Here is an 11,927-nt window from a genome sequence, read left to right as displayed (position 1 = left end):
CTGCGGTGCTTGGTTTTGAGACAGAGGTAGACCAATGCCAAAACGGCTTCCTGCCTTAGTCTGCAGCACACCACCACAACTTTCTGATGAGACATTTTATTCATATTTATTCAAGCTGTTCTTCCCTTGCCCTAATTCAATAATAGCCAAGTTTAGGAGCTGCAAATCAAGCTAATTCAGAAGACTGCTGATTTTTTAGCCACTTCTAGTAGCGTATTGCTAGCTTAATTTTCTAGTTGGGCATGACATGCTTTGTGCTTAAAAAATGAGCTGTTTAAAGAAATCTTGCCAAGGCTGTCCCAAATTGGAATTCTTGTCAAGGCTGTCTCAGTCAATTAACTGAGTGATCACTGCTTTTATCGCAAAATGAGGCAATGAGCTATGCAGATGCTGTCGCGACAGCACAGTGTTTAGGCCGTACAAGTATAGAAGAAACAAAATTGGAGATGTGGAGTATAAAGCCCTATTTTTACAGGCTCTCTTTATACTGCTGACATTAGAAAGCTTTAGATTAGTGGATGCAAGCAGCATGCATAAACAAGAACCCCCTTTAAGTATTTCTGGGACCAATATGGTTCACATAGCCAAGCAGCACACAAGTGGCTTGCCCCCCCCCCCCCCCCCAATCCTCTTATCCAATACTATTATTTTCATTGTAAAGCAACCAATATCGCAGTAAGTCTGATCAACCTGCATCAATATGCTAGAAATTTTTAAGTACTTGAGGTGTGTCGGTTGAGTGTTTAAAGCACTTCACCACACCCTTGGCCACTAGACTTGTGCTTTCCAGTATTACTTGCTAATCAACTCTTGGGGTGTTTACATTGTTTTTCTGTGCTGTAAGATTAGTTTGACGGTCCTGATAAAATTGTTAAGGTGAGGGTCTGCGCTGTTGTATTGGACATGCGCGAAAAACGGGCAGAGATGCAGCTGAACATCACAGGGCAGAGTATTAAGCTCTAGCTCAGTGTTTATCGTGCCCTTAGTACCAGTAATATTAAACATCTACTCTGCATTTTAGTTCGTGGAATTCTGGCAGACCAGGTGATGTCACTAAAGCTCCGTTTAAGGCTCCCATCGCGGCTTCTCAAAAGTCCCTAAACAATCCTGTCTCTAGGTACCTAGCAATGCCTCCTTGGTACCTAGGATCAGCTCACGTGAGGGATTTTTGTACATGTAGACGCGCCAACCACAGTGCATGTTCTCGCTAGTCCGCGAGTCCGCCTGTAATCTGACATAGACATGAAGCACACCAAGCGTTTCCGTGCTGAAAGACCGATGGAACCCGTCGATCCTTTTCCTTTGATGAACCTTCCAGAGCAGTTAATAGAATACGTGCTGTCTTTCGTCAGTCACACGGATCTGCTGAAAAGTTGTCGCAATACATGCAAGCCTTTCCGAGACATAATCGACAGCAACAGCTTCTGGAAGATCAAGTGCCTGCGGGACGGCAGGATCATTCCCTCGTTCCACTTAGAGGAGCTTCCACCGCGTTACTACCAACGTATTTACATCGGGAACCCGTACGGCAGGAATTTGCTTCGCAACGGGCACGGAGATTCTCCCAAAGGTGCGTAATTGTCATCGCATAGGCGGATGCATTTTTTTATTGCATACCTCTTACCGCGAAATTTCAGCTACTGTGCATTTCATTAGCACTGTCGAGTGTTTGAACTTGCAGAATTGTTCCGCGAAAACGTTAACGTAGTCCGTTAAGGCCTCTTTTAACGTTTTAGAAGGCAGCGCTGACGTATGTGCGGGTGATGGCATCGTGTGTCGGATAGCTCGAACGCATGCGGATGAACAACTCGGCTAAAGAAAACATACGTGTTGATTGTTAGCACTAGGGAAACCACCCCCCGACAGTGCGCGACGACTGTCTTCCGTAGTAATCATCGATTTACTTTCGGTTTGCGCCTGGCACGCTAGGGGGCGGGGAGAGAATTGTGTAAGGGAAGAGGCGAGAAAAAAAGGGACAATTTTCACTTTTTAATTTATTGCATTGTTTGTTTGTCAGGTAGACACAGCTCTGAATTTACCCCAGACATTCGGCTACAACAGCACAGTTTCCTTGAGGAAGTGAGGGAATCGCAAAAATAATTTGCGAACAACAAATCGGGTCCGACTACGCTCTGTTGGGAGGAGTAGGACAAATTAGACATGACCTTAAAAGCTTATATATGCGAGCAGACACTGAACACAGACAAAAGGACCTTTGTTCCTCCCTGCCACATGTGGCTCTGGCAGCTTTGACGCAATGTTGACGTGTTGTCATTGCTGCGCATATGTCAGGATGGACAGGAAAGAAGAATATCGGTTTCTCGTCTTCCTGTCATGACCTTCACAGCTATATCCATGACATCAGTGCTCTTAATTTTGCCTGTAAAGAAATATGACTGATACACTTCTGCAAGTTCGTACAAGCACAATCATACAAAAAGTAATACTTTTTTTTTAATGAAGTGTCAAAGCCACGTTCTGGACAAGTATACAGACCAAAGGGTCACCAAAAAGAACTATATTTTATTGTAATTAACATGCATAAACTGAAATTGACGAGCACACTAGAAAGTTCACAATGCCAAGTTTGGACTGCAGTGCTCAATTTCAAGTTACATTCACAGGCAGAGGAAAAAACTGCTTTAATGCACTATCACTGCTCTATGTACTTTTGCTCATGGGTGTACCCGTAAAGAAAGTTGCAGTGAGACATCAGACATAACTTTATCTTCAGCCTTCTTTTAATCTTCCTGGGACCCCTCGAAAGTGAATTGCTGGCAGGCTCTGTGGTTCAATGTCAAGGAGGGTCAAGCTACTGTCCAACTCAGTTTATTCCGATGTCAAGGAAACAGACCTATAACTAAGTGTGCTGCCTACCTCTTGAATGTGTACTGTTCTTTCGCACGAATCTCGAGCAGTTTGTTTGTCCCACAATATGTATGCTTACATGTTGTAATTTTGTGTTAGAAAAGGAGTTAAAAGAAAGTTATAAATTACAGGGATAAATAACCAGTTAGTTATAGAGAGTAAAACTGCAAATCAAATGAGGACACAAGCATGCATTGCAGTTAAGGAGTGTCACAACATCCCATTCCTAATTTCATCATGCTGTCTCATTCCTCCAAAAGGTACAGGACGGAGCAAAATCACTTTTCATGTGGAACAGTTGTTTATTAGACTTGAAAGCACAGTAGCAGAGAAGGCTTCGTAATTGCATCTTTTCGAATGTGTTTTTCATCAGCACATCCGCTAGTTAGTGACTTACTTTTTGCAGTCAGAAAAGGTGACTTGTCCACAATAAAGCAGCCACTAATAACACACGCTCGTGCACTCATGCAAACCTACCCACACACACACACATCTTTCATTTTGAGGACTTCCTCAGTGGTGACCAAAGCTTACGGTGTCATGTTGATGTGTTTCTTTAAGTACTGTGTGGCAGGGAATCCTCCTTTGCCCAAGAGAGATTCTGGTGAAGTCAGAAAAGATTGTGCTGTAAACTAATCTTTTGCAAGTGTAAGAGTATTGATTGTCGAAAAGTATGGCTGTTAAAATTGACCACTGCTGGCAACTTTAAAAGAGCTAACTACCATTTCTAACACTTAGTGTGTGGAAGAACACTTTCATGTTGAGAAAGGGGAAAAGGTTTAAGGGGTCTAACGTGGTACACTAACACAGGTACTATGCACAAGACACAGTAGTGATTGGTTACTGATTAATCTTGACCACCTAGGTTCTTTGATAAGGCACTGAAAGCTTGGTACATGAATGTTTTTGCATTCTGTCTCTGTCAGAATGCTGGCTGGGAATGGCATGTGCTCATTGTAGTGTCTATTAACAGCATTTAGCCAAATGTGAGTACTCGGTTGGCAACCTGGAATAAAGCATGGGAGCTCGAGCAATGAGTGCGTATCACCGTGTCACTCCAATCTAAATCAATCAGACCGCATCCCACTTCTGACACCATTTTAGTGTTCGCGTAGACCGGGATGCGAGAAATCTTCTGCCTTGCTATGTTGAAGCTGCTTCGGAAACGGAAGACATAACAAAGTTCAAAACAACTGTGCGTGAGAAAAGGGCATACAACAAACAACATGCTGATGCACGAAGGCATGCTCAACCACATCGCTTCTGTGTCGGTCAGCGAGTCTTGTGCAAGCAAGACAGACACGACAAGTTCACTTCGTACTATGATCCAGACCCTTATACCATTGTCAGCGTTCATGGATCACAAATCAAGGCATCGAGAGGAAATAGAGTTATAACGCGCAACTCAAGTTTTTTCAAAGATGCCTCTGGCCTTAAACAAGCACCAGCCAAAACATCATTTGACTGTGATAACATCATATATCCTCTACCCACCTCAGTGCCAGATCCTGCACCACCTGCATTGCACCAGAGTTCTCCAAGAGAGTGCTACCCAAAGAGAAACAGAAAGCCTCCACGCCATCTTTCTGATTTCGCAACCTGACATTGTGACTGTTTGTTTGTAGGAGACATTCACAACTTTTCAGCAGTGAACTGTTTTCCGTTTATGGTTTCCCTAATCACATTGTGTCCGCATTCATTTCATTTTCCCAAAGGAGGGTAATGTAGTGTCTATTAACAGCATTTAGCCAAATGCGAGTACTCGGTTGGCAACCTGGAATAAAGCATGGGAGCTTGAGCAATGAGTGCGTATCACCGTGTCACTCCAATCTAAATCAATCAGACCGCATCCCGGTCTACGCGAACACTAAACTCATGCTCAGCAGCAAAATGCCATAGCCACCACGGTGGTTTGAGAGTTGAAGAGGACTGCATCACTACAGTGTGCATAGTTGTATAGTACAATCTGCACACTTGCTTCATTGTGTCTTTCCATGTGCACAGTAGACTGTAAGTCTATTGTATAGTGATATAGAGTAGCAGGCAGTGTGCCATTAGGGTTCATAACTTTTAAGTGCTACCTTTGCAGCCGGAGCCTTTAGTCAAGCAAGCAGGTGCCTAAGAGTGCTCATTAGTTGTCTGAGCCCAACCTTCATGTCAGGTTGTGTAGCGAAAGTCTAGCTACTCTATTGTTGTTTGGGTTTGGCTTTAAGGCTGTTCATTTGTGGCAGTAAAAGTAGCCATGTATTGATGTTCATCACCCTGCCAGAAAGAAAGGCCATACTAGCTTCATGGAGCTCTTCATAATTGCATTGCTGTGATCTCCCACTAGGTGGGTGTAGGTGGACACTTAACAAGTCAGTAGCCAAGGCGACATCATTACAAGATGTTCTACAGGTTTTTGGTGTCACTTATTCCAACTGTTGTCGCGTTACTCTTGCACAATCATGATGTCTGTTTGTAACAAACAGCCTTTGATAGTCTTTCCTCCATGGAAAAACGGCCACAGAAACACTTGAAATGCTTCCAACTACGTTAATGGAGGAGGCGAGGCAAAGAGCTGTACACAAGTTTTTGAGTAGTTTTGGTTGTTCCAAGATAAGAATTGTGTGGTAAAGACAATTCTCATTTTGGCTGACCTTTAACTAGTTGTACCTTACGAGATTGCCAGAAAGGTTTTCAGTCTTTCATTCTTTTTTGTAAGGTGCATTTGCCTCGTGGCGTATAATGGAAAACGGTGGTGATGGATGGAAATATGAAAAAACACCAAAAGGCGCTGACCCGTTGCCTTTAGGTAAGCAAAACTTGCTTCATTAACATTGTTTTGCATGTTGCTGGTGAGTTTACACCATACACTTTGCTCTATGCACCCCTTTTAATGTGTCTGTATTCTTAGGGTAATTCACACACTCTTCGGGAGCTATGCATCTGCCTATCTATGTTTGTGTGTATCTAACTGCTTTCCCACCTACCTGGGTCACTGGGCAATCAGTGGTCGAATGGCTTCTGTGCTGGGGTAACATTGTTAAAAACCAACCATTGGATCAACTTGGATCACTGAGTAGATGGCAATGGGTACATACCTGCCGCTTGTCAACGAATGTCTATCACATCGACATGGGTCACTGCAGACACGGTATTGGGCAGGTTCCACTGTTCGAAGAAATTCTTTGACGGCGATTTGGAGTACTAGGTATGTGCCACTTAGTTTGTGCTGTTCTAAAGTTAACCTTTTTGATGCTAACTTGGGTCACTGAGTGTGTGCCAGTAGGTGTGTGCTACTCTTGAATATACATTTTTGATGCCAACCTGGATAACTAGGCATGTGCTACTGGAAATGTGCTGCTCTGCAATGACAAGAATGGTCCTTTATATTTCTCAGATGCTGATTGGAATTGAAACCAGTTCAGAAGTGTTCCTCAAGGACAGCTACCCTAAAGTAAAGTCCCGTCTGGGGACCCTTGAGGTTCAAATCAAAATTTAAAAAAAAATGGGCAGGCTGTTTCACAAGTGCACTGGGCATGTGCTGCTTTTCAATTAATGCCTTTCAGGCCAACGCTTTAGTGAGCTGTGCCATGGATGGACTGATAATGTGCCACTGAGTGTGCAGCGAGCGAGGGAACAATTCTCAGCATTCGCAGGCACCGGCGTGTCACACATCTTGTCTCAGAAGGAACATGCGGACTTCTTGGCAGTGCGACTAGATGGTGCAGTGTGTCCAGAAAGAAGCATGAGAGAGGAGTCCGGTTGCTTCATGACGCATTTCTCGGCATTCACACGCGCTGGCATGCCATGCATTTCGGAGGCCACGCTATGTAGTGGCAATGCTAGATGGCGCCGAGTGTTCCTAAGGATGTGCGAAAGGGGAGTCCCACCGCAGTACATGCTTCATACATAACTAATTTCGACAGTGGCAATGCGTGTTCGATGCTAGTGCATTATCATCAACAGTCATCGTGACATGGGTTCTGCCACAATATCTTATGATTGGTCAATTTTCATCAATCACTGAGTAACAGTGTAGAACATGGCACTAGTAAAGGTGCTGTTGCTTCAGGCTGCTGTGAAGGGTAGGCTGTATTGCAGTTGTAAAGCAGACGAGATCATTGATTTTGGGGTTTGGCATTTAAGGGAGTGGACATATCGGATGAGAGGAAGGGATTTAAAAATGTGATTTGAAGCCTATTTGCCAGGATAAGGATTAAGCTAGAATACTGAAAACAGCTCACTGTGCATGTGAAGCTATGCAATGAATGAGCATGTCACCTCCTCGTGTGAATCTATTGCACAGAGTGAACACACCGTTTTCTGAACGCCAGGTCAAGATGATCTGCTTTGTGTGCTTGATGTGGTCACAGACTAGTGCTAAGAGATGCCCAGTGAGCTGGGCATCTGGGGCTGGGTGCTTCCAAAACATGAAGTCATCTTTAAAGCTATCTGAGCCAGTCTGAAGGCTACTAACAGACTAGTAGAAATTAGTGATGATGCCAGCTACTGTGCACATATCTTTTGTGTTGACATAGAGTGTGTCTTCTCTGTTGGATGCACTGGAAAGAACCTGCTCTTTACTGGTTTCAGCTTTATGACTTGAAAAAGAAGCTATTGCATCTGTTCAGAGTATTATGATGAAAAAAAATATATATATATTTCCAGTGTGCAGCTCCAATTGAATCATGTGACTGCACTCCGTCGGATAATTCAGCATGCTGTAAAATAAACATGTAAAATATGAGCTCGGCAGCATGACTTGAAAATACGGGAGGTGCAGTCACTCAAAGATAACAAAAATTATTTTTCATAGTCTCCTTTTGTTGGTTTAGTAGCCTATCAGCATGCTCTAAAAATGATGTTCGAGATAATATGGTGAGAATTGTAGCTGCAATAAAATTCCTCAGTGGCTTTTAATGAGTGTCTGATGGCCCTTATGTCAAAGCTATGCAAAAGCTTGGTTTTTTTCAACTATTCAATTTTTCAAAGAGTGCCTGTACTTTTGTAACTGTATAGCTAGACATGGATATTTCACCGTGATTTTATTCAGATACATGCAGTGTGAGAGCCCTTCACAGCATTTCTGTAGAATATGGCAATTGAAGGCTAACTTGCAATTTACTATCCCATTCATAAGCCGCCGAAGAGATGACATCGTTGCATGGTGTCACAGATTTCAGTGTTCTTATGAATATTTATCCTTTTCCTACCACAGATACTTAATGGAGCTTAAGCAATATGTGTATCTTCAAATACCCTATTTACTTGTGTGAGGTCAGCATTCTTTATATTTTCTACAGCGTGCAGGCTTTACATGAGGCAGGGTTATGGCTGCTCGCTGAAATGTCGAACTGTACTCGGACTGTTGTACAGAAGGATGCGACCACTGGTGCAACCAACTATGGACTATTTTATTCAGTCATCCTTGTTATTAGTGAGCTTGCCTCATCAGCACCTTCTCAAAGCTGGCCGTTCACTCTGCCATTCATACCTGTCAGATTCCTGTCACCTCAAAACTCTTGAGGATGGTCACGAACAAAACTGCAGCAGAACATCCCCAAAAGTGTGATGCAGTGGGCTAAACAGGGTGCTGCAGCACACCCGATAACCTTTAAGTGCACTGGATCTATGCCGTGAGATCTGATGACGATGATAATGCCATTGCAGCAGCAGGGCAGAACAGTAACTAGTTGACCAGTACTACAGTGTACTTACTATAAGGGGGTAGTGTGCTCAGGGACAGCATGCACTGTGTGTTGCCGTGAGGCCGAAAGTGTGGCAAGGTCTGGCACTTGGATGCCAGCCGCCTATGCGGCAGCAGCGCCCGTGTCCACATCCATCACATAGGGTTTCCCATCGCTCACTCCTGCTGTTGTCAGTTGTGCTGGTTGTGCACCGCTAGCGTGTACATGCAACTTTGTGTTTTGTGATGTTTTTTTGTAGTTTATGTAGTTCAACCGACGCATTCGTTTAAAATAAAGGCTTTCTTTTTCCTGAGGTGTTCCAGTGTGAATTTACACAGCTGTTGTCATGGTATAAAGATGTGAATGCAATATAAAGTATTTGATTACTTTTAATTATCCACCTTTAAATCAACTCATGTAAGTAAAATTTATAATTATGGATTATTCAATTAATCTCAGATAAGTTAACTAATTATTCAACTATCTGATGTACAAATTAAGTAATTAATTAATGAAAACTAAGTTTGCTCTTGGTTTGCATTACTCATATTAACTAAATAATTGAGTAATTAGGCAAATAATCATTTTGCTATTATTACTTTTGTTGTCTCCAGTAGAGTGTTCATCCTGGGAATTTTAGAAATTAAGTAGCCAGTCTCCTTACAGAATGTCCATGTATTGTTTGAGTGGTATCTGCATATGAAGGAGTAGGTTTTCATTCATAAATTTTTTCATGTGCGACATGTAATTGTCAGAATCACATGTGCATTTCGACACTTGTTGGTTTTCTGCAGCCGAACGATGTACAAGCAACATTTGTGACTTCTATGGCTAACTGTTATAACACTGTATTTCATTTATATAATGGGCTGGCAGGCTCTCCTTTTCAATATGTTTAGCCTTTCTTAGACCCCCTCACACAATACTCCACCTTGAAGCATGTGAGGACCTTGAAAAAAAAGGATTAAGCTACAAACGTTCACAAGTGCAACTGGTGCAACGAGCTGTCATTGCAGAGTGTGTCAGACCACTTCCATACAGCCCATGCCGAAGGTGCATCACCTGGTAACATCTACAAAAGAAGCGTCAGCCACGGGCCCTTCCTGAACACACTAACCCCTTCTAGTGCACTGTACTTGTACCGTCTGGTAGTGGCGTGCAGAAATTAACCAGCATGTGATTATGCACGTGATGCTTAACAAGACGTTTATCCTCAATTTTCTGCACTGCTGAGTTAAAGTGTGGGCCTTACACAAGTAAACATGCCGAACATCAATACACAAGCCTTAGCCAGTCATTGCCACTATCTCCTGCATATCACTAAGCGGCTGTTGGAACTTGAAGGTTGTGGCACCTTCACTTTCCAAATTACATTGTTTTCTGCCATACCAAGCCCTTTCACTCAATACAGGTTAGATATTTACGGTTTTTTGAGTGTAATACACCAATACAGTAGTCAGTGGATGAAGTATGACTGGTTTATATCCTAATCACTTATAAGTTACGCTCTGTGAATCTAGGCAGCATGGGGAAAAGTTCTGCTTGTTTGCATGACTAGTCTGCTGCAGGCTACTTTCATTACGCAGAGTGCAAACACTGGATCGCATTCTGCACTAGATCACGTAGATTGCATTCTGCATTTTTTCGTAGAATTGTGTAACAGCAGTAGAACGGTGCTGCTTAGCAAGTTTCTTGACACAAACCATTTTTTCTGCAATTTCTTTATTTTTCACCATCACTTCTCTCTTGTCCCTTTTACGCAGCAAGTTTTAAGCAAATTGAAGACATGTTTTATTTTCCCAACAGATAAACGGGGATGCTTTTCAACTTCTTATGGTGCATGCACGAAGCAGCAAGTCATCAGCCTTGCAAGCGAGGGTGTCCTTCCTGAAATAATGGACAACTTCAAGCCACACATTGAAGTCTCAGAATGGTGTGTGACTGACAACAAGCCATGTTATCCTTTCTCTGAGAACACCTGAAATGCGGTGAAGCTGGGTGTAGTTGTTAGCATTTAACCACTAACAACATCAGCTTGATGCTGTCATTTGATCTTAGCGCTTACCGTGACAACATAGTCACTTTTGCACTATGTGGACAGGTCCTGATTTTGAAGCAGCTCTAAGCTTGTTTCTGTGAATGGATCTAATGAAACGCAATGCATGCAGTGTTTGCCCCTTGGTCTGTGTGGACCTTTGTGATAAAATACAGCCTTTGTGTGGCGCACCGTATGTGTCAGCCGATCACATTCGTCCTTCTTTCATTGAATGCATAACACTACTATGGAGAAATGTGAAAGAAATGTGAAACTGTAGCCATTCAACCTCTGCAGAAATAATATATCTGTATCTTTCTACGTTTTAGCATGGCTCACTTGAGAAATAGCACTGGGGTTTATTTTGCTGTTCGTTGTCATTCAGCTGCATTGCGTGGCAGCTACACCACATCTCTCTAGAGCAGTCCAGTGATTTAAGTTTGAAGGTAATTAATTCTGTCACATAAATAAATATCGACTCCTCTGAGTGCTCGTCTCACTAGTTGCAAGTAGCACTTACCATGGGTAAATTTATTTTGCATATTTTAAATCACTTCCTTTATTTGTAAATTACGACAACGGATTAGTCTGAAGGGACACTAATGGAAAAGTAAGTGGAGCTGTACTAGTACCCCGAGAATGGCTATTGTGGTACTGTAGAAGCAAAGGAGGCTTGAAGGCAGTGAATGTGCAAGAACATGACAGGTGGTAAAGCCACCTTTAAGTTCTTGCACCAGCTTGCAGTGACATCATGGATTTTGATGACACCTGTTCAAGCATTGTTCATTTTGTAATAAATCAAGATGGACTGCATTGAATTGCAAAGCAGCCAATGGCTGAATTTGGTAAGTTTCGAGAACTTTTACTAAACCACAACAGCCCTGATTAAACAAAAAATGTCTCAAAACCATGACACTGCAGTGACTGGGGTATCGACCTGATTTTTTTTTTTTCAGTGGAAGTTTGCCATCTGGTTATCAACCCCTTATTGTGTAATTAACGAAAATAGAGTTATAATGGAATATTTTATCAGTCTAAACAGATTTAGTGTTTATGCTTAATGTTAAAGCTGTTGTGTAGCTGTTGTGTTGTGTTGCGTTGAATGTTGTGTAGTCACCAGGTCTGGCCATTTTGAGCTGATAAGTGCTGAGCATACAGTGCACGATAATGATTGTGTCTGCAAAATATTACACCGCTACGCGCTGCAGAAAGATGTGAAATTTCAAACCAAATACCGTTTTCGTCTCCTTGTGGCTGCCACACTTCAAGCAGGAGGATGGCGTACATGTGCTAGTGTGGCTACGTACACTTGTTTGTACTGTGATGCCACTCATGGTGATGCGTGACTTTGA

General features: G+C 42.6%; 1 protein-coding gene across 2 annotated transcripts in view; it reads left to right on the top strand.

Annotated features, from left to right (window-relative positions):
- Positions 1–1,181: 1,181 nt before the first annotated feature.
- Positions 1,182–11,927, top strand: part of LOC142590559 (F-box only protein 6-like) — a 32,262-nt gene continuing 21,516 nt past the window's right edge. For both annotated transcript variants that reach the window (XR_012830182.1, XM_075702805.1), the window contains exons 1-3: positions 1,182–1,570; positions 5,573–5,662; positions 10,347–10,473. Coding sequence is in view for 1 of the 2 variants with exons in the window: in XM_075702805.1 (XP_075558920.1) it covers positions 1,243–1,570; positions 5,573–5,662; positions 10,347–10,473 (545 nt within the window). In the remaining variant the exon portion in view is untranslated. The remainder of the gene's footprint in view (positions 1,571–5,572; positions 5,663–10,346; positions 10,474–11,927) is intronic.

This window comes from Dermacentor variabilis, chromosome 8 (genome assembly GCF_050947875.1).
Source record: "Dermacentor variabilis isolate Ectoservices chromosome 8, ASM5094787v1, whole genome shotgun sequence".
In the NCBI taxonomy this organism is placed as follows: domain Eukaryota; kingdom Metazoa; phylum Arthropoda; class Arachnida; order Ixodida; family Ixodidae; genus Dermacentor; species Dermacentor variabilis.
Note: the sequence above shows the minus strand (reverse complement) of the source record. Positions and strands in the feature narration are given on the sequence as shown.